General features: G+C 40.3%; 1 protein-coding gene across 10 annotated transcripts in view; it reads left to right on the top strand.

Annotated features, from left to right (window-relative positions):
• SH3KBP1 (SH3 domain containing kinase binding protein 1) overlaps positions 1 to 26,050 on the top strand; it is a 237,018-nt gene that overhangs the window by 7,833 nt on the left and 203,135 nt on the right. For 3 of the 10 annotated variants that reach the window (XM_062603814.1, XM_062603813.1, XM_062603815.1), the window contains exon 2: positions 20,263 to 20,394. The exons of 1 other annotated variant lie outside the window; for it this stretch is intronic. In XM_062603814.1, the coding sequence (XP_062459798.1) occupies positions 20,353 to 20,394 (42 nt within the window). In that variant the 5' untranslated portion in view covers positions 20,263 to 20,352. Of the gene's footprint in view, positions 1 to 20,262; positions 20,421 to 23,233; positions 23,251 to 23,349; positions 23,434 to 23,964; positions 24,112 to 25,464; positions 25,489 to 26,050 lie in introns of those variants that run through there. 6 more of the 10 variants (XM_062603812.1, XM_062603808.1, XM_062603811.1 and 3 more) reach the window with 4 other exon arrangements.

Genomic DNA, 26,050 nt, shown 5'->3' with positions numbered 1-26,050 from the left:
TCATGTTGGCTAGTTTGGTTCAGGTGTTCTGCCTCTGCTCCCTCCTGGCTTCTTGTGCCCCTCCTCACTGGAGGAAAAGCTCTGATCAGGGTAAGTACTACTTAGCAACAACTAAAACATTGGTGTGTTACCAGCCTTATTCTCAGACTAAAGCCAAAACACAGCTCTGTATGAGCTTCTAGGAAGAAAATTAACTCTGTTCCAGATGAAACCAGGACAGGTTTAAAGTGAGTATGTCCTCTGTCTGTGGTTACTGATTCATCCTTACCACTGGCAAGAAACATTTTGAGTAGTCTGGTAACTTGACAGAGTGGACTTTTTTTTTCTCCCCCCTGTGATAGCCTTATGCAGCATTGAAAATTTTATATCCATGTGGCAGATATAAAACTGGCAAGCAGCAAAGCAGCAAGACCTCAGCTTAATTTTTCAGTGTTTTTCTCATTCCTGCTGTTCTTTCTGTGAGGTCTTACTGAGGTCTTACTGGGCTGTTAATGCTTTTCTGTTTATTTCCCACTGTAAAAGGGCACACCAGAAACTGCAGTGTGTCCAGAAAAAGATACGTTTATTCTGGGGTTTCATTATGACAAGGTTTAAAAAACTTTTTTGCTGTCAAATTCAGAATGTATGTAAAAGTGTTTTAGCTTTGGCCTTCTGTTTCCAAATGTAAGGATTAATGACCTGCTTTGGAAGAGTGGTGGTGCTTATTTATAAACAACATTTGAATGTTTTCATGGATGAGATTGATTTTCTAGATATTTTTCTTTTTTATCAGCCATTTCCTATGAATGTGTCCTTATTGTCATCAAGAGCTTTATGGAAAAATACCATATCAAGACCTTTCACTCTGGGCAAGACTATCTTAATTTCCTATGAAGTAGTCTGAGTACTGTATTTCAGTGAGACTGCGGAACTGCTGCTTTGAATAGAAATATCCAGCTTCTAGAATCATAGAATCAGAATGGTTTGGCTTGGAAGGGACCTTAAAGATTGTCTGGTTCCAGCCCCCATCAAGCACTTAGAGGGATGGGGCATTCACAACTTCTGGGGCAACCTGTTCCAGTGTCTAACCACCCTCATAGTGAGTTTCTGCTTAAATTCTTAGATTTAAAAAATAAACACACAAACCAGATACATCCCCTCTAACAACTCCTACCAAGAAAACCCGAACCCCAGAAGAGCCTAGCTTTGTTCCCATCATCTTTTAAATGACTGGGCAAAGGGAAGGAAAGGAGAAACAGATGCAGAGAGGAGAGTCCTCTAGTCAAGGTTAAGCCTGAGAAGCCTTGCTTCCAGTGCATGACCAAGCAGCTTGTGACAATGGATATTTCTGAACATCTGAGAGCGTACACCAGTATTTCCAGGCAGGGTATGGTCCAGCTCACTGGGAAAAGAAAATCGCATCATGTGAAGGCTGGCCTGGTAGCAAGAAATGGGTGGAACTTCACTTGCTGATATAATGGAAATTTAAATTCCAGTTCCAGAAGTGTATGAAAGATGTTTTCAGATTTATTGGCCCTCATGATATTCAAGATTTTTTCCTTAACGGCATGTGCCATGCTTTATTCTTCAATTTCAGTTTTTGTTCTAGGAAACCTCAGCCTGCCAACAGTTGTTGAAAGCACTGGCTTGGTAGCTTACAAACTTTGCTTTTTTTATATCTGTATCTTTGGATTGCTTGTGGGAAAGAAAAGGTTAATTGCTATGCAATCTTCAAGTCTAGAGTGGGTTCAGACTTAAATAGTTTGATACTAAGTCAATGGTGTAAACTTCCTCCAACTAGTAGATTTGAATGCTTTTGATACAGTTCTCTGCTTTTTTTGTGTTTGTGCTTCATGAAATTGAACAGGTAACGTTTAAGTTTGATCTCAAGATTCTGAGCCATTTGCAGCATTGAGCTGATCATGTAACTAGTTCAGTCATTAATCTCAGTCTGATACCACTGGATATTTTTTTCTTCATTTAATTGTTATATTCTGTATTCTCAATGTTGGCAATGTGTTCTTTGTAGCTATTTTTGTTAGTAACTTTAACAACATAGTTGAATTTTCTGGTGACTTATACAGCTTATATATAAGCTTAGCTTATACATTTGACCAGCTCAAATTTGACTGCTTCTTTCTTTTTGTAGCCGTTTATGAGTTTATTGAACATTGCCAAATTTAGCTATCTGCATAAAACTGCTCCAATTTTATAGAGGTGGCATGTATTTAATAGAGGGATTTCTGAGAGTAGTTAATCCAGTTTAGTTAACTGCCATTTTATTGATGGAAGGTCTCAATACAGCAGAAAAAAAGTACCTTCTATAACTTTATACTTACTTGCCTGAGTGCTGCTGTAGACTTAAATTGGGTTTTCTGTGTTATGAAAAGAAACGCACCTTGGAACAGACAACTGATTTGTACAAGTAACGTTCTCTCTTTCTGTTGCAAGAGAGTCTTTCAACTGGGAGAGAAATCTTAACTGCTACCGTTGCTGTCATCTTTTGTTATAAGTGTTTTTAATGTTCTTCTGCCTGGACAGCTGCTGGTTCCTCTGTCCTATAATCTCTTCTAAAATGGGAAAGATCTTTATTTTCTTTGAAACTTTATATTAAACTCTCCGGTATCTGCTGGTCATTTCGTTCATCAAATACCTTTATTTAACTGCATTTAAAACTAGTTGAAATACGCTTGTCAGTTTGACCACTGAGGTCAGCTTGAATGGTCTTTGTTCTGTCACCTCATACTGCCTTTCAGAATTACTTGCTTTGATTTGCATGCTACTTATTTTAAAGACTACACTTTTTTGTGTGTGTGAAGCACCTATAAATAGTGCTTTTGATTATCTGCCATTTCAGTTATCTGACTGTGGTTCATGGAAGATTGAGATAAGATGCCATCTGGTTCATGATGAACTATGATCTGACAATTTGAAGTTGTCTGCACTGGTTCCAGAGTCATGAGGGATCTATTTATATATATTCCTCCACAATATATTTGATAGTTTGTTCACAGTTGAGCAGAGAACAGTCTTGTTTGTTCCAGTGGTTCTCATTCCTTCACCTCATTCTGTCAGAAAGGAGTTGCTTCTCTTCCTATCAGTTATAGATTTGCATGTATTCAGCTTTTCTTATCTTTCACCTGTCTTTCAAGTGCACTATTTCTCTTTTTAGGAAACTTTCCTGTATGCTTCACTTACATAGTCTCAAAATTCCCTATGATGCAAAGATACGCAGAATTCTGAAGGTAGTCTGGTGTGGAACACAGAAAAATTGTGAGTGGTCCTTTATTAATTTTGTTTCAGAATTGGGGAAATAAGAAACTTTCAGCTGTTTTCCTGTAAATACCATGTCAGAAAGGAGAGGCACTGGCTGTCTTTTAGGAATTGTTGCTTTAGTCTGCTGAGTTTTTTTTTTTCAGATTCGGAATTAGTACCCTGGAAGGTAAATGCTGAGGGTGTGCATTGCACACTGTGTTTTGCCAGCCACCTTTTTGGTATTTTCTGGTGGAAGAGTGGTGCCTTTGGTGGGTAGAGAACAGGTTGTGGAAGTCAGCAAAGCTAAATACTGAAGTTCCAATGTTTTTTCTTTAATTTGGAGAACTTAAAGGCAGGATGTTGCTATTTTAGGTAGAATTTCAGTTTCTGTCTGTTCAAGTCTGTCAGTGTCTTTCTCAAGAACCAAAATCAAGGAGTTAATGTAAGTGCAATCATACAAAGCAGAGATCTTAAATGCGAGAAATGTTCTTTGCCTGTCTAGACTCTCTGAAAGGTAGGATTAGTTTTGGCTTTGAGCTTGTATCAGTGGAAACTGGGGAAGGTCATGAGAAGATTTTTCAAATGTATGGAAACCAGGAACCTTTTTCTTACATGAGGGAGAGCTAGAGCTTTCTGCTTACCCTTGGAAGAAGTGGTTGATGTAGATAACATTCAGTGACAGCATTAACTCTTTCCTCTCTGGTTCTCTTGGTTGTACAGTTTTAACCTGCACACTGCCTCCTGGATGCCAAAGACAGACCATACTACTTTCAAGTAGAACCTGTCATCTTGTCACTTCTTTGTCCACACACTTTGTTCTGTTCTAGACTGCACCAGTGTTGGTAACTGGGGAGGGATGGGAAGAGGAGGTTGTCAGAGGAATAATTACTTATAAAACAATAGGGTTCATTGCCTTCATTTATGTTTACTTGGGTTCTACATAGTTCCACCCTTCTGCTTCCTCTCCTTTCTCCCCATATCCTCAATACAGCAATGGGCTCTTCTGTCTAAATGCTGATTGGTTTTTGTGCTTTCATTCTACATGCAACCCTGTTGAACATTCACATTCGACCACCACACAGTGGCTCAAATTCCCTATTGGAGCAATGCTGTCATCAGGTCACAAGCTGTTCTTGCTCAGAATAAGTCAGTGACAAGCTTTCAGATGCACTTGTTTGGTTTGCTTAAGTTTTTGCTTTCAGGATTGTTCTAAGGAGGAGCTCTGTGTAGTGTCTTCTTTTTGAAGGCTTATTGCAGTTGTAAGCTTTAAAGAAGATTTCTTAGAAGTGAGAGTGAGTGTTTCTTGGGTGGAAGAGACTTTGAGTTCTTTAACCTGCTGATACCTGTTAGAGGAGCTGTATCTTCTGCTTCAGCATAAGCTCTGCTTTCTGAAAGGTGTTGCCTTGTTCAAAATCCAGAGAATTTCTCTGAGAAAATGAAAATAAACAAAGGTTAATGGAATTTCCTTCTTACCCATACCTAACTGACATATGGGAGTTTTGAAAAGCACCTTTAAAGCGGGACAGAGAAGCTAATGGCCGCGATGTGGGAACGTTTTTGTTCATAAGAGGAAAAGAAAGTATTCTAGTTTGTTAGTTCTATTTATTGCAATATCTGGAAGAAATTACCTTTAGAAACTAATTTGAGGTGAGAAAATGGAGGCATTAAAGACACTGTGTACGACCTATTTCACTAGAATTGCATCCTGAAATTGAAATTTGAAGGCTTTTTAATGCACAGAGTCAACACATGTTATCTGATATCATAGTTAAGTTTATTTGCTCAAATATCGTCTGGAACTTGTGAATCTTTATATGCAGTAATTTCTGGATTTTTTAGCATTATTGCTCTTAGTGCAGTTTTAAGGAGAATTAAAAAAAACTGATGTAAAAAGACAAGTTGCTAAGGATTGTGAGAAGCAGTCTTATGAGACTTCATCATTAATCAGGAAAAAACATGATAGTGGTGGGTGGTAAAGGTGTTACTTTAATCAAATGTGCCTTTCCTCCAAATAATCCTTCACAGTTGCTTGCATAATTGAGCAAGTTAGGTTGGTGGGTTTTTTTATGCCTTAAGCGTTTTTTGGCTGCTTTTCAATATGTTCTAAAGGTTAGTGAAGGTGGTTTAATGCTGGCATGTAAATTTTGTGTTGGACCATAGTGGTGAAATGCAAATTACCTATGGTCTGAGCTCTTTTACGTAGAGTCATGAGCCTCACCGCACACATAGCTTTTATAGCTCCTGTAATGCCTGACAATCTGTTGTATGTGGAAGCATGATAGTTAATGTCCTTTCATTTGGCTTATAAATTATGAAACTGTTGAGGAGTTCCATACTGGGCCTGACTTTCCCCTGAATGTGAAGTTTTGTAGGTTGAAATGCTTGCATTTATGTGAAACAAAAAGTGGTAGAAGAGGGAAAAAAAAAAAAAGCAAAACTGATTATCTCTTTTACATCAAGTCTAGGTTCTCACTGGTGAACAACACATCTCTTCTGGGCAATTTATAGTGCATCAATTATAACATGGTGCTGGTTTATAGTCTTAATATTTGACAGGTCCAATCAGAAGACCTGCTGCTGGGGTAAATATCTTGTAACTGCTGTCTTAAGAATAATAGAATTCCATGAAACTGAGAGAAAATGATTTATCTTTGAAATTATTATAGGATACCACATTTGTCTGTAGCTGGCATTATACAGTGAATGGCCAATCCACAACTACAATAATCCATAATTACGCAATCCAAGGATTTTGGCTGTATCAATCTGTTTCTGCCAGCAGTCTCTTCTTGCAGAAATTGCCACTTCCAACAGCAGGAATAACACAACAGGATGTAGCTGTGCACCACTTTTCAGTCTAGTTACTAAATGTAAATCCATTTTTATCAGTACTTCAGGCAAATGTGGCTAAGATGCAGAGGAGTGTGTTGTATCCTCCCCATCCTCCTCCTGTGCAAAAGGGCTGCTACTTTTGGCAAAGACGGTTGGTGATAGTAACAGCTTTGGCATCTACAGTAGAATCCTCTGAGCTCATCTGAGATCCTGTTCATAATTACACTCCTGCTTCTAGTCTGATTTTAATGAGACTAGGTGAATGTTACTGTTCTAGAAGCTCTGAAGTTTTAGCAATTTATATCTGTGCAGGGCACAATATGGAGAAGGTGAACAAATTGTTGACCACAACCTCTTCTCATATTCCTGGGAGTTAGATGATGCTACATCATATCACTGAAAAGGTAATTGTTCCCTGGGTTTCCGTGGTTTGTTTTTGTTTTTGTTTTTGTTTTTTTAATTTGATCCTCCACCTATCAGCATCTACAGATGTTATCAAGACAATTTTTAGAATCATGTGCTGAACTACTGCTTCTGAGTAATCTTAACCAGAAGTTACTTTCATGGCATCAGTTTTCCTAGTCTGCTAGTTTAGCCAGATTATAATTTTATACATAGTTCTAGCTATATTTAGCTGTGAGTAGGATTTCCTTTTTTTTTTGTTCTGAAGAAGTAACTAATATCCTTCCTAGCTTCTTAATTATCTGAGAATGTGATTTAGAAACCACAAGAGTAGCATTGCTAACAAGTTTTTATGAATATATAGTTTGTCAAATGGGGATTATTTGTCTTTGCTTAGTTTAAGTTGCAGTCTTCTTTATTTATCCAAGCAATGGGTGTAATCCTTTGTACTTTTCAGAACTTTGATTATTTTTATGGATATTGGAGGCCATTTCTTCTGGATGGCTTCTTATGTGCATTAGTGTCTGAGGGGAAGAACAATGCTAAAACATGAACCAACTCTCAGGACAGTTTTGCCTCTAAGAGGCACTGTATTACTTCAGTTACAAATTAAACAAGTTAGCACAATGCACATAGTTTATGAATCTGATGGCAATGTGAATGAAAAGTAAGTTTGTGAATGCTGAATACTGGGAGCATCTGCTGTAGTGGAGAGGTACTCTAGTTTATAGAGCAAGTGAGTTACAGTAAAATTAATCTTGGTGGCAACAATCGAATTCTAGCAGTTTTTTTCTGATGCAGGAGAGCTCTGCCTCGCACAAAAAAAAAAAAAAAGGGATTAATTTGCAGAATACAAGTGCTTCCCAAATTGGCAGCCAGATGAATGCTAAAGATTATTAATACAATCTTGCTCTTTCAGAAGGGTTAAGGAAACTTAGCCCAATGAAATCTAACATGTATTGTTAGGACCAGAGTGCTATACGAGGGAGCCTTTGAGTATACAAATCTAACTGCTGCCATTTAGAACTACCACAACAATCTATTATTTCCTTGTTTCCTCCATAGTTGCATGTGCATGAACGTCTCTGATGATCAAATGTGCCTTGGCATGTTGTTTAAAAAGTTTGTATTGAACATATGAGTGTGATATAATAAATTCAGTGAGAGGCAATTACTGTGGTAGGCCTAAGAAAAGCTTAACAAATTCATAATGTTTATTAGAAGTACCTGCCTGAAGTTGTTTACCACTGAATTAGTGAGATGCGTATTTTATATGCAAATGCTCCACGTATATACAGAAATACAAATGCACTGACTTACTGTTGTTCTTTACCTAATTGGAAATGCAAGATTTTTGCAATGAATTCTGGTCGTACCAAATGCCTTAGCTGGAATCACAGTATCACAGTATGCTAGAGATTGGAAGGGACCTCAAAAGGTCATCTAGTCCAATCCCCCTGCTGGAGCAGGAACACCTAGATAAGGTTACACAGGAATGTGTCCAGGCGGGTTTTGAATGTCTCCAGGGAAGGAGACTCCACAGCCTCCCTGGGCAGCCTGTTCCAGTGTTCCATCACCCTCAGTGAGAAGAAGTTTCTTCTCAAGTTTAAGTGGAACCTCTTGTGTTCCAGTTTGTACCCATTACCCCTTGTCCTATCATTGTTTGCCACTGAGTAGAGCCTGGCTCCATCCTCGTGACACTCCCCCTTTATATATTTATATACACTAATCAGGTCACCTCTCAGTCTCCTCCAAACTATAGAGACCCAGCTCCCTCAGTCTTTCCTCATAAGGGAGATGCTCCACTCCCTTAATCATCTTAGTTGCCCTTCGCTGGACTCTCTCCAGCAGCTCCCTGTCCTTCTTGAACTGAGGGGCCTAGAACTGAATACAGTATTCCAGATGCGGTCTCACCAGGGCAGAGTAGAGGGGAAGGAGGACCTCTCTCGACCTACTAACCACCCCCCTTCTAATACACCCCAGGATGCCATTGGCCTTCTTGGCCACAAGGGCACAGTGTTGGCTCATGGTCATCCTGTCGTCCACTAGGACCCCCAGGTCTCTCTCCCCTACACTGCTCCCCTACACTAACAGGTCGTTCCCCAACCTATACTGGAACCTGGGGTTGTTCCTGCCCAGATGCAGGACTCTACACTTTCTCTTGTTATATTTCATCAAGTTATTCCCTGCCCAACTCTCCAGCCTGTCCAGGTCTCCCTGGATGGCAGCACAGCCTTCTGGCGTGTCAGCCACTCCTCCCAGCTTAGTGTCATCAGCAAACTTGTTGATAGTACACTCAATTCCCTCATCTAAATCGTTGATGAATATATTAAATAATACCGGTCCCAGTACTGACCCCTGAGGCACTCCACTAGATACAGGCCTCCAACTAGACTCTGCCCCATAGACTACAACTCTCTGGCTTCTCTCCTTCAGCCAGTTCACAGTCCACCTCACTACCTGATCATCCAGTCCACACTTCCTCAATTTAGCTGTGAGGATGCTGTGGGAGACTGTGTCAAATGCTTTGCTGAAGTCAAGGTGGACCACATCTACTGCTCTGCCATCATCCATCCACCCTGTTATTTCCTCATAAAAGGCTAAGAGATTGGTCAAGCATGACTTCCCCTTGGTGAAGCCATGTTGACTGCCCCTTGTAACGCTCTTATCGTTGATATGCCTTAAGATGGCACCAAGGATAAGGTGTTCCATCACTTTCCCAGGGATGGAGGTGAGGCTGACTGTCCTGCTGTGTGATTTCCACTAGAATAACATGGTGCTTGTGTTTTTTAAAAGCTGGAACCAAGCATACCTCTTAAAAAAACAGAAAACTTGCTCTACTCTCTTCCTGGAGGACAACTCGGGCTTTATGTCAGCTGAAGTGGCTTCAGCTCTGCTGCCACCCAGAGAAGAGTCACATCAGGCCAGCCCTAGGCCAAGTGTGCAGTGCACTCTCTTCTCTTAATTAGGTTTGGGTTGGGGTCTTCTGTACAGTTTCTCTGTTTCTGAGCACATGTGTGTGAATTGGACACAGCGGGTCTTCATCTCAGCTGCTTCCCATCTGTCCTAAGTGCTCCATGGCTGCCTACTGGGTTTCCAGCGAGTGTACAGACTGAGTGAAGAGCATCTACAGCCTGTGCGATGGGTTTGAGATTATAACATCAAAAGGTACATGTGCAGTATGACTCAGGTGGTCACTTCTGTGACTGCTCTGCTCTTTGATGGCATGATTCACTGAAGGTATTATTTTAGGACTATGACATTTAGCTCCCCCCCCCCCCCCCCCCCTTGTTTTAGAAAGGGGAATAGCAAAAATATACTGTAAAATGAAAGCTGTTGTCTTAGCAGAGGAGTTGATGTTTATTATGTAGCATGGATTTAATCTCTTGAAGATTTCATAGTATGAGTTTTCCTTCTGATACTGTTTTTAACTACCTCCCAAGCTTTTCTTTTTTCATGAAGCTGTATCCTTGCAAATACTTCTAGCAGAGAGTATTGTTCCCAGTAGTAAGTGTTGCAAAATTAAGAATGATAAAAAATTAACAGAATTTTTAATTATTTTTCAATAAAATTATGGTTCTTCAGCAATTGCTTGCTACCACATGGATAGAAAATGTTATTTTTTTCTGCCACAAATGTGCTACAAAACTAGGAGCTTAAGCTTTCTTAAAAATCTCAGTTGCAATCTACATTTAAACTATAAAGTTAATGGTATATTATTATTATTGCTTAATTCTTTTTTTCTTGTGGGCATTTCAGAAGTAGCACATGGCAACGTACATTTCAGTTTTGCACATTTTTGAGTGATGCCTCAGAGGGCTTTTCAGTGGCTCTTTCATATAGAATTATAAAGTGTAATGATGTTGAGAGAGTTGAATCTTTACAACCTACAGATTATTTTGTTCTCTGGTAGAAGAGACTTACCAGACCTTATACGAATCTATCTTCCTTCTCTTCTCTCAAACTTATTTGTACCACAGCATCCCACATGTGGTTGGCCTGCTAGCTGCTTAGTGTTCCTAGAGTCCAGAAAACAGTGGCCTTGTAGGTCGTATTTGGTCTTCAGGCCTTCTGTCCCTCCAGGTCTAGGTTGGAAACAAGCACTATTGAATGCAACTTAGTTTGGGTTTTGGTTTTGTTTTGTTTTTTGTTTTCTTGTTTTGGGTTGTTTTGTGGGTTTTGTTTTTTTTTTTTCCATTTGAGATCAGAATGTAAGTCATGCTTAGCCATTTAGTCTGTTAAAAAGTATTGATATTCTCTCCCCCCCCCCCCCGTGGCTCCTAATGTTTTACTAAAAGTTTTATTGCAATCTCTCGTACGGCAAAAATATTGATTGATTTATTTTTTAAACTATACCTACAAGCACTAAAAGCATAGTACGTTCACCAGTTTGTACCTCGTTCTCTCAAACAGAACAGCATATCTGAAATAGGACATTGTCTAGCAAGTTTTGAGGCAGATGGAATTCAATGGCCGAATTGTTAACCTGTTGCAAAATGTTATCTTTATGTAAAAGAGAAAAGTTCTGTTGCACTGTGTTCTGAGGAAATGTAATTTGAACTTTAAAGCTTTAGTGTAGAATATTTGAAGGCAGTTTGTCTAGTTTCAGTTCTGTTTTTTTGGGCAAGCCAGTGCAGTGCATGTCTTTATCATTCAGATAAAGCTGAGTGACTAAAAAAAATGCAAACTTAAAACTTCCACTAGAGAAGCTTTTAACTCTTTGACTGATATGTCTAACTATACATTAGCTTTAACATCTGCATTTGGCTGGGAAATCATACTGCTGTGGAAGGTGGTGTTGTCATATGGATGCTGTTACTTGGGTGGAATAGTGCTGAAGACATTAATAACGTTTCCATTGTGCCTACACACTTTGGATGCCACTGAAAGCTGATACCATACTACAGGTTTTGTTACACCTCTAGCAAATATGTTTCTTTTCTTGATTAATTTCTTGCTTGAAAAGACACTTTTCAAGAACTGAAAACAGCAGAAACTGAGATGCTTCCACATTGAAATACTGGTGGCATTGTTAAAAAGTGCTTATTTTGATTAGGTCAGCTTTAAGAGATTAGATTTTACTTGTCGTTTAATATGAGGCAAGGGAACAAACATCAATAGGAAAAATGTTTGTAATTGTCAACAAAATAATTTCATGTGTATATGTAAGACTAACTTGGGGAATAAAAGGGGGGAATAGTTAAGCTCTTAAAAGTTTTGAATAAAACTTCTCCCCCCTCCCCCCCCCCGATATGCTTCTTTTAAATATAGCTGAGAGGTTACATTTTGATTCCTGGTTCATATCATTAACATTTCAAATTTTGTATTTTAAACCCAAACCACTAAGCATTAAATTAAAAATATCTTTGTCCCTGCCATTGCAGTAAAGAGTTGTACTGTGCCAGTCTCTGACAGTGGTGGGAATAACTAGCTTTGATTCAGTTTCATGAGTTTTTATGTTACAATTTAGATTGATGGTAATAGAAGGCTAGGAATAGCTGACTGTGTTGGCACAAGGATGAACATTCCCCTTTAGATTCAAAAAAATTTGAAAATGGCTTCTTCCAACAGAAAGAGTCTAAGAGCTAGAGTTTGCAAGCTGCGGCAGGTTTGACTCCCAGGCATCATGGAGTACAATATTTTGAAGAAAAATGCACCAAAAAGAGAAGCCAGATTTGTCTGCCCCAATTTTGCAATTTCATTTTGCTTTTGGCTTAAAAGGGATGCGAGTTTTGGCTGTTAATGTAACAAGCTGTTTACCTTGGCAGAGCTGAGCCTAAGACAAGCATCTGTTGATTAACAAATAAAATTAGTTTGATCTCACTGTCCATGGAGTGTTTTCTCATACCATGAATTGTGCAAACAGGGATGCTGTTTCAGTCCAGTTGTACTTGGATGTGGAGCAAAACTCGGATCTGCTTTTTTTCTTAGCGTATCTAGGTCAGTGTTGTCTCCAGCATCCATCCAGCTTACATGAAGGCAACATTTCACTTCCAAAGAAACAGAAAAGATTGTTTGACTGGGAGAATGAATTCTTGAAAACACTGTTGGAGGAGGTGGCGTGGCTTAGCATGCTTTAGAAAGTGAGGTTGATTTAAAAACTGCAACTGCATGGACCTATAAATTATAAAGCACTTGTAGGCTATAATATGCTCTACAAGCTTCAGTAGTGTGATAAATGAGAATTTTGAGTGATCTCGGAAGTACCTTCCCATCACTTTGTCGCAATCTGCACATTTGTTAGGTATGCTCTTATTCCTCTTTTCAAACTGTACTCTTTGTTTCCTTTGAAGAGTTTATGAACATCTTGATTGTGTGGTCCATTTTTGGTGACTCGTATGTCTCTGACAGCTTACACACACTTATGTTACCAGTAATCAAATTCTCTGAGAGGAGATAGCTTTTAAAAATATAAGTGTTTTTTAATAAGTGGAAACTTTTTAGACAAAGAAGAGCCTGCACAGCAAAAGGTTTGTTTGTTTGTTTGTTTGTTTAAACTGCAAGTAAAACAAAATTGATTGAACAGCTGCAGGTGTCTGTATAAGAATTAGTTACAAGACAGATTTTGGGGAGGTAACTCCAGTGTCTACCCAATCTGCTGTGGAGTCATCTCGATGGCCTTGTCCTGCCCTTTGGTCTCTCTTATAAGAGAACATAATTAATAAGAAAAATCTGTCAAGAGTCATATCAGTTTTACAGCCTTCTTCGGGGAAAACTGCAAGCACAGCAGCATGCACTTAGAACTCTTCTAAAACATTGGGCTTAGAGAATGTTTGCCTGCCCTCAGTATGTTTTGCTGCAGTTTGAATGTTGAGGAGTGTTTGAAGAATCAGTAGTTGGAGTCAGCTTGAATCCCTGCTCCATTGCCATCTCTCCCTTGCAGCTCTCTAGCCATTTCCTGGTTGCTTATAGATAACTTAGAGCAAAGTAGTATGTAATTTCCTCCACAACAATATGTGAATAGGATTGAAAAGCTTCCTAAGTCGGGAGAAGAAAGGACTTGGTATATACAAAAAGCAATGTCTAAGGTTTGGGTCCATAGACCAAGTGCATCCTAATAGCCTGCTTAAAAATGAATACAGGGATACGGGGCCTTGTTCTGAAAAGATCTTCCCTGAAGTTCAAGCAAATTGGAAGCATCCTGCTGAATAGTCTGAATTTTGCCTTTTTTGAGTCTGAGTGCTGTTGTGTTCTGTGGAGATGCAAATTTTCATTGGTGTAAGACTTAAAGTACTGTGTTTGTACCTCGGTGCTGCTGTCTGAATCCAGTAGTTTCTGGAAAGCTATTGCATAAATACAACTTCAGAAACAATTTTTTGGTTGCTCTGAGATAACATATGCATATATGGATAATTTCAATGCTGTTTTTAGGGATTTTATTTTGTATTTTAGAAATATGTCTTTTATTTTCTCTAAATGGAATGGTTAGTTCAGGTTCAACAGATTCTCTAGTTTGTGTAGCATTTGTCACAGAAAGGGTCCAGAGACTCTGCCAAAGGTAGTGTGGAACATCTTAGTAGCTGTGGTGGTATGCTGCAAGGTGCCTAGGAGGGTTTAAAAATCAGTGGGTTGAGCTCAAAGGGTTGAGCTTTCCAGTTCTTCTCCGTGTCCCTGAACTTCCAAGTGCCCAAACCCCAACTTTCATGAATTGAAGGGTGGAACTTGTGTCTCTTGGGGTGGGATTGGAAATTCCCAGAATGGCCAGTCTGGAAGCCTGGAGTTCATAACTTCTGGCACCAGGAGAAAGACTCCTGCTCCACCTCAAGATCTGTGATTACGGAACAGATTCAGTGCACTTGTAGGCGATGCAGGCCTGGGTGTTCAATCCAGTGAAGCACCCAAGCTGGCTAAATCTGAGCCATGCAGGAGCACCAAGAAGAAAGTGGCAAGTGATAACAGTAGGGAGATTTCCTGCTGTGGGGCATAGAGACTCCCATCTGTCAATTTGTCATTTAGGGAGGCTTGTTGCTTGCCAGAGACTTGGATCTGGAAAACTGTGGAAAGACTATCAAGGCTTGTCTGGCCATCATACTACTACCCGTTGCTGCTCTTCCATGTAGGCTTTAATGGTATTGGCAGGAGTGATCTGGAAAGTGTCAGTTGTGACTGTATGGGTCTGGGGTGACTGTCATGGACATGGGCAGTTTTCTCCTAGATCTTTTTGGTGAGAGGGAAGGGTGTGAGGATGAGTGGACAGATCCTGGAGGTAACAGCTGGTTGCACAGCAGGTGTCAGCAATAGTTTTAGTTTTATGATCGTTAGTTTTATGACCGTCGTTGTGGATTGCTTGGAAAAGATGGAATCCACCTAAGTAGGGCAAAGGTATCTTTGCTAGCAGGCTGACCAGCCTGGTGAGGAGAGCTTTGAAATAGTAATGAGAAGGAGGGAGAGAATGACCAAAAATCTTATGAGGAAGCGGTGAACCACATTGGCAAACAAAATGTGTGGGGTGATGCAAACAGTGGGGACCTTGTAACTAAAAAAAAAAATCTATATATACCCACCCCCAACAAAACAATGCAACTGAAGGGTACAGCACATCTGTATAAACAAGGAAGTGTCTTTCAGAACTACAGGGAAAACTCTTGTACTCAGCATGGCTGGTTGCCTCTCTGAAATGCCTGTGCTCTCATGCATACAGCATGGGTTCAGAGAAGAAAAATTATGTGTCTGCATGCAGTTGCAGAGTTATGATTTTATTGGGATCATGAAGATAGGATAGCACACATAACTGGAATGCTGGAATAGTTGAACACAGGTTATATGGGAAGGATGGGCTAGGAAGAGGAGTTGCTTTTTATGCAGCAGACCAGCTGAAGTCCTGTGGGACAGATGATGAGCCACCTGAGAGTCTGTGGGTTAGGGTGAGAAGGCAGACCAACATGGACAATGTTGTGGTGGGTATACTGAAAAATCACCTCATTAGAAAGAACTAATTGATGAGGCCTTCTTAAGACAACTGGAATAAGGCTCATGTTGGCAGGACCTGGCCCTCATGGAGGTTTTCAACCACCCTGATATCTTGAAAGGTAGAATAGTTTGCTTATGGCCTGGATGTGTCAATCCATGTTGTTTATGGACTGTGTTGACTGCTGGATCTCATATTTGCAAACCAAGAGGAATTGTCTGGGGACTTGACGGCTGAGGGCAGCCTTAGCTGCTCTGACCATGAGATGGCAAATTTTGGGATCCATAGCAGAATGGGGGAGGGAAGCAAAAAGCAGGATTGTAACCCTGGACTTGAAGAGGAAATATTTTGGCCTGTTTAAGGCTCTGCTTGGAAGAACCCCACTGGAGACAGTTGTGGAGAAGAGTGAGCTGTTTGGTTTTCAGAGATACCCTGCTCCAAGCTCAATATTGTTCTGTCCTGACGAGCAGGAAAACAGAGGTAGTAGGATGCCTTCATGGATGAACAAGGAGCTGCTGAAAAAAATAAACCAGAAAGAGTACAGGAGATGAAAGAAGGGAGAATTAACTTGGGACAAAGTTGGAGAGAATGTCTGCATGTGTAGGGATGGGGTTAGGAAAGCCAAAGCCCACCTGCAGTTGAATGTGGTGAGGGATGTTACTGTGGGCAGCTCAGCCCCAGACAGCTGCTCGCTCAGTCCCCCACAGAGGGAGGGGAAGTAAAATGAAAGGGTAAATGTGAGAAAACTCGTGGGTTGAGACAAAGACAGTTTAACAGGTAAGGCAAGTGCTGCATGTGTAGGCAAAGCAAAATAAGGAATTAATTCTTTATAGAATGAAGTCAGGAAAAGCAGGGCTCAGTAAACGTTATGGTGGCTTGAGAAGACAAATGCCGTAACTCCAAATGTACCCTCTTCCTCCTTCTTCCCCTCCCAGCATTTATTGTTGAACACAACATTGTATGGTCTGGAATATCCCTTTAATCAGTTGGGGTCAGCTGTCCCAGCTGTGTCCTCTCCCAGCTTCTAGTACACTCCCAACCTACTTGCTCTCAGGGCAGTAGGAAGGCCTTCAGGCTGTGTAAACACCCTTCAACAATAGCTAAAACATCTGTGTTATCAACACTGTTTTGGTCACAAATCCAAAACATAGCATCAAATGAGCTGCTGTGAAGAAAATTACCTCTAATCAAGTCAAAACAAGTACAGATGTGAAAGACCATAAGAAAGGCTTCTATGGGTACATGAGCAGCCAGAGGAAGATTAGAAAAAGTGTGGGCCTGCTGCTAAATGGGGGGGGATGAGGGCCTTGTCACAGGGGTACTTCATACCTTACTTGCCTCAGTCTTTAATAATAATACTGGTCTGCAGCAATCGCAGGCCCGTGAAATCAGTGGGAAAGTCCAGGACAAGGTTAGATCTACCCTCAGTGAAGAGCAATCAAGTTAGGGAATATTTAAACAAAGTGGACATGTGCAAGGCCATGGCCCAGGTAGGGTATGTGTTGAGGGAGCTAACTGATATCGAGAGGTCACTCTTGATGTCTTTGAGGGGTCATTGTGACTGGGAGAAGTTCCTTAAGACAGGAATAAAGCAAATGTAAATCTTCTATTGTTTTGGTGAGAACTACAGGCTGGTCAGCCTCAGGTTGATCCCTTGCAAGGACCAAATAATCCTGGAGGCCATTTATACAAATAAGAAGGACAAGAAGCTGGTTGGGAGTAGTCAGCATAGGTTTATGAAGGAGTAGTCATGTCTGACCTGTCTCTTAGCCTTCCACCATGAGATAGATCACTGATGTGGTGAAGGAGCAGAGGGCAGTGGATGCTGTTTATGTTGGTTTCAGCAAAGCATTTGACACAGTCTCCTATATCATGCTCATTGACAAACTGATAAACTGCAGCCCGAGTAAATGGACAGCGAGGTGGGTGGAAAACTGGCTGAAGTGCCAGGCTCAAAGGGCTGTGATCACTGGTATGAGGTCCAATGGAAGGCCGGTCCCTGACCGTGTGCAGCAGGGGTGGATGATGGGGCTGATGCTGCTCAGCATCTTCACTAATGACCTGGATGCTGGGGCAGAGTGCTGCACCCTCAGCAAGCTGGCAGATGGTGCAGAACTGAGAGAAGTTTGACTGCCCAGAGGGCTGCAGTGCCATTGATAGAGGTCTCCACAGGCTGGAGAAGTGGGCTGGAGAAGTGGGCTGACGAGATCCTTCTGAACAAAGGGAAATGCCAAGTGCTGCACCTGGAGGGGAATAATCCCAGGCACCAGTACAGGCTGGGGCTGAGTGGCTGGAAAGCAGCTTTGGAGAGAAGGACACAGGGATCCAGGTGGACCCCAAGTAGAGCGTGAGGCAATAATATGCATTTGTGTCAAAGGCATCTCGTAGTTTTGTGGGCAGAGGATTTCGAGCAGGTGGAAGGAAGTCGTCCTTCTCTTCTCCTTGCTTGTGAGGCACATCTGGAGCGCTGTGTCCAATTCTGGGTTCTCCTGTATGAGAGAGAGATGAAGATACCGGAGCAAGTCCAGTGAAGGGCCATGAAGGTGGCTGGGAGATTGGGACATCCGAGATCTTGAGGAGAATCAGAGGGAGATGGGACTGCTTTAGCTGGAGAAGAGACTGCTCAGGGTGATGTTATTGATGTTTCTGGATACGTGTTGTGGTAGAATAAAGAAAGTGAAGCCAGATTCCTCTTGGCAATAGATACTGAAAGGGGGAGAGGAAATCACCATGAGTTGAAATACAGGAAAATTCATTTAGATGTAAGGAAAGTTTTTTAATCTTAAGAGTGATCAATTACTGCACTTGCCATCCTTCGTGATATCAAAACCTGGTTGCACAATGCCCTGAGCAATCTATACCTTAGCTCTCTTCTTTTAATAATAGGTTTTGATCTACAGAGGTGCTTTCCAACTTTGAATGTTGTGGTCTTTGAGTAGCACTCTGCTTGCAAGCTGTTAATTAATGGAGTACCACCAGGGGCTGTCCTTGGACCTTTCTGCTTAACATCTTTATCAATTACTGGAGGATGCAGTCAAGTGCACTGTCTTCAGGTCTGTGGTTGATATCAAATTGGTGGAACAGTTCATGTGCTAAATAATAGGGGAACCTGAGGCTAGGGGAACTCCACTTGTCTGGCTTGGAGAAGAAAAAGCAGGAGGTCCTAATAGCCTTACGCTACCTGCAAGGAAGTGGTGTCAGGCTCCTCGTAGCAGTGCATGGTGAGATAACAAGACTGATGTGTGTAAATTGAAACAAGAAATGTTCCAATGTACTCTAAGAGATAAAACTTTTTTTTCCCTCTCAAGCAGTGGAATAGGTTGCCCTGTGTACCCTACCTATATCCTTGGAGGTTTTCAAGACCCATGTGGACAGACCCCTGAGCAACCTGGTTTGACCTCAGAGCTGGTCCTGCTTTAGACAGGAGGCTAAACTAGAGTCCTCAGGTCCCTTCCAGCCTGAGTGACTGATTTTTCAGTTAGTTTCAGCGGTAAATTTATCAAGCTCTGTTTGCATGTCAGCTTGTTATGTGTGGTGCCACTCTTGCTGTTCACAGTGTAGTTTAGCAGGCCTATTGTGGGCTGGTTTTATAATGTTTTGGACTTCAGAGAAGATCAACAATAGATTAACATTACCAGCCATAGTCCCGTGTCTGAGATGTATCCGAAAATTAGAACACTTTTAGCTGCGCCTTGCAGGCTCTGGAGGAGGGAGGGAGATGTTCAGCATCATGACTGTGTGACATTTTTGGGGTGGAGAGGAATAACTCTGTTTTCCTGTCAGCTTAATTCAGTTTAGTCTGCAGGGCTTGTTATTAGGCAGAACTTTCTGGTGTGTGTGGTGTAATGGTTAGCTTTGTTTTGTGAGTTGTATTGCCTGTTTGCAGCCCAGATTTCGCAGGGTTTACATAGCACAGTCATTTGTGCAGAAAGCCCTCATTTTTCTGTTTTGGTGGTTGAAGTGTGAAATGTTTGGTGGAACATCTTGGGGCATGGTTTTCCACTGAAGAAAAAGGAGTAAGGCTTTACAAATATGGCTAGCTTTGGCCTTGCTAATCTGGCTCTTCCTTAGCAGATAATTGATGAGCCACTAAATGTAGCTTTTGCTTCCATATTTGAATACCCCTGGTCTATTATTTTTGGTTCTGTAAAGGAGTATTTCTGTCTTCATGACTTCCTTAATTCTCTCCAGAGACTTTGTTGTGTTTTTGGTTTCAAGGGATGAGGAGTCCTCCCAGGAAAAGACAAAGATAATGGTAGCAAGATTGTAATGCACCTCTATCTGATAACAGACATTCAGAGCAGTAGAAGTATTTAATCTTCAGATCCTCTGATGTATAATCATAAGTGAAAGTAAATTTGTCTCCCTTTGGTGAGAGCATGTTCATGCAGCAAAGGTTTGCATTTGTGAATAAACAACAGTGAAACTCAGCATGTTGTGAAGAATTCTTGTTAAATACTCTTTAGTGATGTATTTAGCAAAGTAGGTAAAGCTTGGGATGCTTATGAATTTGAGAACCTTTCCAGAAATAAAATGCTTTAGAAGTCCCTTGAACAAATGCTAAAATGTTGTCAATAAATAAAAATAAACTTTGTAATGCTGCCAGAGATACTGCTGAAGCATCGCAAACTGATTTCCTATAAACAGTAAAGAAAAATGTGTGCAATTTGTTGCCTTAAGCATGATGGGCATTCCTATGTGTTTTTTTCTTTGGTCTCTCAAAATGTTACCATTACATGTTGCCTATTTTATACGCTGTCTTGGTTAAGCTGAATATATTATTTTCACTGAGAATATATAACGGGGTTGGTGTTTTCTTATTACTTTTAAAGCCGTGGAAACTTAAAAGTAGTCAATAATTGTGTGTATGTGTGTTTCTTTTTTAGTGGAGGCGATAGTGGAGTTTGACTACAAAGCTCAACATGATGATGAGCTGACGATCACTGTAGGTGACATAATCACCAATATCAAGAAAGATGATGGAGGCTGGTGGGAAGGACAGCTCAAAGGCAGAAGAGGTTTGTTCCCTGACAACTTTGTAAGAGTGAGTACAAAGTGGAACTGTTTTTGTGTTGTGTGTCTGTCTACATTTTGTGTACTCTGCTGTTCAGTCTAAGTATCAGCCTTTATATCATATTTCTGATATCCAAACCCATAATACATTGCAATGCAATGTTCAGCTGAGGCTATGCTGCAAAGAAAAATAACTTTCTTTGCAAAGGCAATGTAGTTTTGATATCCTGAAAACAAAGCTAACCTTACATTTCTGTTCTTTTCAGTGATTATGTTTGTGTGTTCTGGGAACAAAGTGATTATTCTAGAATAACTTATATATCTTGGCATTTGCAATACTTTCTTTGTAGCTGCTTCTCTGTAATTTCTTCTCTAGAGTGCTTTCTTATGTTTTATAGAAGCTTTTTGTAAATACTTAGTCCTGGCTAAGCTAGTTGAGAATAAAGTGGATTTTTCCAAACAATTGCCTACAAAAACTTAAAAAAAAAAAAAGAAAAAAAAAAGTCATTACTTTGTATTCCATGTAATGTACCAAATAACTTGCGGCAGTACTGGTTTTAGGAAAGCCATTCCGAGTTTTAGAAATCTGTATCATTTTTACTGGGCTCCTGTGTGTGTATATGCATATGACTGCACATATGAGACTAGCTATTAGTACTTCTGGGCCTCCTTGATTTGTCATTGCAGACCTAGGCTGTTAGATTCTATAATCCTCCATAAACTTGACTCTCCACTATGTAAAAGAGAGCAAGAAGTACAATAAATTACATAAATAGGTTTTGTGTTAATCTGTTACTACAGTTTCAGAGAATCTTTGGGACTTTAACCTTTCCAAGGATATATATCTTTTTTCCTTCTCTCTCCCCCCCCCCCCCCCCTTTTTTTCCTTCTGTGTGAGCTTGTGTGTTTAGACATATGCACACAACAAAGTAATTTCATTTTGCTTCAATAGCACTGCATATGTGAAAGTGATTTGGTGAAGTGGTTTGGTGGCAAACTTGCTGAGCCCGTAATTGGGTTGGGGACACAGGAGCCTCAAGTGTTCCTGGGGGGACAAATGTACTCCCATCCTAATCCTTGTTCTTGTCATTGCCAAGTGCAAGAAACAGCTGTTTTGTCAGGCAGTGATGATTAGGAGGAAGTAACAGCCTCAGTTATGATGAAAGGAAGCAGAGGATGAAAATGGATACTCTGTTTCTTCTTAAGCTTTGAAAATCCACAGTTTGGGGTAGAGGGAAGAAACTATTTTGGGACTCCTTGTATATTGGTAATATTTTTCTTCTTGAACTAATGAGCTGTGAAGTTCTATGGGACAAAAGCAGACTTCGTCTAGGCTCTATTATGGCTGGTATTTTAAATTGCTACTGATTTTAGGAGGTGTTGGATTTAGTGTGCTAAATAAATGCAGCCTATGAATTTCTGTTATGAAAATATCATAATCTCAGTATGAAGATTTGCAAGTTCTCTCTGCCTTTGTACCTAATTTTTAAGGCTTCTGCTTTCCAAAATTGCTACAAACTGTGGCATCCTGACACATAATTGAAAAATAAATAGCTTTTTCTCAGTAGAAAGTTCTAAACCAACAATAAATGATTTTGATTTTGTGTTCTTATAAAATATCACTACAGGCTCTGTGCTTCTTACTCCTCCTGCTCCCCACCCCCTCTTTTTTTTTTTTCTTTAAATTAAATCAGCATCCAGGACTGCTTTCTAAAGAACTAAAACATGCATTAAATACTTCCTCATTTTCAGCTTGAACACGAAATCATGTATCTTTTTCATTCCCTCTCTAAATTGGATAACATGGAGAGGAAGATACAAACTTCTTTAAAGTGTAGTTATTTTGTGAATATCTTGAATGAAAATCTCTATTTTTCTTCAGTTTTTCTTTCATAAATCTCCTTCTTGTATCTGGAGAGCTATAGTTAAAATGTAACAACAGTTCCATTAGAAAGCTTGTTGAGTGTTGCCATTCTGTCCACTAAGGTTCTAAGGAATTGTAAACTTTCAGTTACTGAAAATATTGTAACAAGTGCATACAGAGTTGAGCTCACCAGCAATCAGTTCGTGCCTCATTGCTATGCTGTTGTGTCAGCAAGGTAACTGAGAGGCAGGCAAAAAGGCATGATACAAATGAGCCCTGGAGTTGAATGCAAATCCAAAATCCCGTTGCTTATCAGAATTGGTTGTGAGAGTAGTTAGTTAATAAGAAAGTTATTCAGAGGTAAAAATCACTCATGAAATTTTTGAGGTACTTTGCATTCTGCATTCAAGTAGAGGAATAATTTCCTGTGGAAAAAAGACCTTTTCCTTCCTGTGGTCTGATTTTCTTTTGAATAAATTCATGATGACATTCCAAAGAAACTGGGCTTTGCAAAAATTCAATGTTTGGGCTGAATTAAAACTACTGAATTAACACAGCAAAGAGTCCTGAGTGGTCTCTGTTAGTGTTTGTGCACAGATTCTGGAAGTACAATTTGAAGAGAAAATTGTTTGTAAGAAAAGATGTACAAACCAGAAATTGAAAGATTGGGGAAGTTCAATATGTTGAAATGTTTAGGAAAAGACATTAATGCAAAGTTTTAAGATAATAAAAAATTTTTCAAGGGAGTACTAGGTGAATGTGGAAAAGACTTTTGGAGTTGCTTAAGCAAAAGTGGTTTTAAACTTCATGGCATAAATGCAAATTAGGATTTAAAGAGGAGCTGTCTGAAGATGGAGGTATGAGAGCGGAAAGGGAGGTAGCAATGATACATATGCAGTACATGTGCAGTTATTTTTTTCAGGGGACTTTCACTGTGAAGTTATATCAGAGTTACTTCCTGGTTTTGAATCTACAAAACAACTGCTTTGAATTTTATGTATTTTCACAGTATCACAGTATCACAGTATGCTGGAGATTGGAAGGGACCTCAGAAGATCATCTAGTCCAATCCCCCTGCCAGAGCAGGAACACCTAGATTTTACACATACAGACACAAAAAGCCAGAGAGTCATACCTTTCTTACGCTCTGCAAGTCAATATGCAAGGTGTAACAGAGAAGGTATTTGAAATTTCTTTCTTTTTCTGCTTTCACTGTATGTTAAACTGCAGCTATGGTCACTTGGAAGGTTTTCTGGGAGAGGTTTGTCTAAACATGAGAAAATTCTTTGGACCCTCTTTAATATCTAAAACTGTCAGCCTTTGTAGATATCTACTTCTGTTAGAGGTGCAGATGCTGAATTTATTATAAAAAATGTATGAAAGTGGATCTGGTTGTCATCTTTTTCTGTTTTCTTCCAGTTTTTCAGATAGAGAAATAGAACTATGAGTGGAGAATTATGTACTCTTCCTAGTTGCTTTGCTCCTCAGTTACATGTTTGAAAAAGAGGAGGTAGCAGGTGTCATTGCAGTGTTGTTCATTTGCATTTGTTGTTCATTCATGGTATAAAGTTAGTTTTCAGTATCTTTCTAGCTTGAAAACTTCAACCTGAAATCCATGATCTGCAGTGTAAAACTCTTTGTGTGACGGCACCCGAGACAGATTCTGCTGATAGCAGATGAAGATGTAGAAAGCAGGAAACTGTGGTGCAGAGCCATGTTTGCTCGTTTTATTTTACAAAGCCAATTCTGTGTGGGATTGGGTGGCATTATACTGATAAACTGAATTTGCCACATGTGACAACCTCAAGGCTTGTCTGTACTCAGAGGACTTGCCAATATTGCTAGCAGAATTGGGGAGGTAAGTTAATTTTAAAATGAGCAAGAAGTGTAGTGGTAGTTATTTATGAAATTGTGGTGTGTAGCGTGGATTTTAGAACCAATGAAACAGGACAGGGGTTTTGTGTAACTACTGCCTCAGGTCAGAACAGCAACCTGGATTTCTTGTTATACAAGCAGAATACAATCTTCAGTGCAAACTAGTTGTAGGATGTCAGGGATGTTCATGCTGAATCATAGGTACATGGGAGAGACTGTTATCTGTTGCTTGTTGTTTAATTTTCTTCTCTATATATTTGGTTTGGGTTTTTTTTTTTGGGGGGGGGGGGGTGTGTCAATTTTCATGCCCAGCCAGAGGTAGCAGGGAAGTAATTGTATTGCAGGCTCTTCTTGCTTGTGCTTGTTACACACCCCACAGACCCCTACCAATCCCTGTTAGTGCTCTTCTGAAACCTTTCTGAAGATTGGGTCTGTGTACATGCAAGGGCCCTTTACAGCTGTAGTTTGGCTCCTGGGAGGGAAAAGAGAATATTCCCCACGTACCGGAAATTCCTGCAGTGCTTTCTGCTTCCCTAGCCCTCTGGCTCCTACTTGTCAGGTCAGAGAACTGACCAACTCCAGTTGTCCTTCCCTCTTGCTTTGCCAATTTGCTATGCCCACCTTTGCTTCAGGGCTTGTAGGTTATTGTCTTCTTCCCTGCTCTCCTAAGTACTCCGAATGCTGGTAATTAAGTGACATCTGGGTCAGCTTTGCCTCAGTAGCCATTTGTGAAAGTTGTGGCATCCACTAAGAATATATGCAGGCTAGGGAAAGCAGTGTCATTTCTGTCTGTACCTGAAAAGATAACTTGCTTTATGGGTCAGTGAATTATTGCAGGGCAGGAATTTGCAATTCAATTACTGAGCTTTTTTTTTTTTTTTTCTGGAAATCTTGCTAGAATGCTGTCTATATATTTGCTCTTAGGAAATGTTATAGATTGTGGCATTGTCTTGGGAATGAGAGCCAGGAGTACTAGCTTCTGATTGCAAGTTCTGAGTATAGCCATTAAGCTTATTATCCTTATGGTGAAATAACAAGAGAATAACATTGGTGAAACAAACTTTCAGATAACATTTCCACATGATGGAAACTATCTCTTTGAGCTTTTGTTTCTATCAACAGCAATTAAGATTTTGTGGGAAGAAACATAGCGTGACTGATATGTTATTATTTATTATTGCCACTGTTATTACTTTGACAATGGTGAAAGCAAAACTAGTCAAAATCTTTCACGGTCTCTCAGCACATCTGCCCCACAAACAAGATGGTCTTGTACCAGTCCTGACTTGGCAGTGTTCAGTCTTCTAGGGGAATTCAGCACAGAGCAGCAGCAGTGCTCTGGTTGTCCTGGATGCCCAAGGTATGATTACAAGTAATGTCATGCCTTGACCTGTTTGTCTGGCTTCAGAGGAGGTGGGAGAGCTTCTAATTAGGCAGCTGCCCTGGGTGTTTGGCCTGGAAGAGGTGTGAGACTCCTTGGCAGCAACAGAAGGTCATCCCATTCCCTGTTGCAAGGAACTGGTGATACTCCCAACCAGATGGGAAGGGTGCTGTGCTTGTTGCAGTCAGCAGAATGGATCTCGTATGTCTGTCGTGGGGGCAAGTGTGGTGTTAGCTGTCCTGTAGTGATCAATTTGTTGGATATGTTTTGATGCCGGCCTTTAAGAGGGGTATTACTTGCGGGGTTGTAGGACGAGAGAGGAAAGCAGAGTTGCTGTTTGGGGCTGTCAGCTGTTGAATTTTTCTGTGGGAACCAGCATGTGAACATATTATAAATTATGCAAAAGCGAGAGGGTTTTAAATACATGCAGCAGTCATGCAGTGGACACATGGTAATGTGAATCTTCAGTGTTAAGGTTTTTATTAGCTTTTTGTGACTAGTACTTTATATTGCAATGGGTTATTGGTAAAAAGTAACCTTC

This window comes from Pezoporus occidentalis, unplaced genomic scaffold (assembly GCF_034315485.1).
Source record: "Pezoporus occidentalis ecotype Australia unplaced genomic scaffold, CSIRO_AGI_Poc_V1 ctg81, whole genome shotgun sequence".
NCBI lineage: Eukaryota > Metazoa > Chordata > Aves > Psittaciformes > Psittacidae > Pezoporus > Pezoporus occidentalis.
The sequence above is the reverse complement of the archived record's forward strand: the minus strand, read 5'-3'. Positions and strand labels throughout refer to the sequence as shown.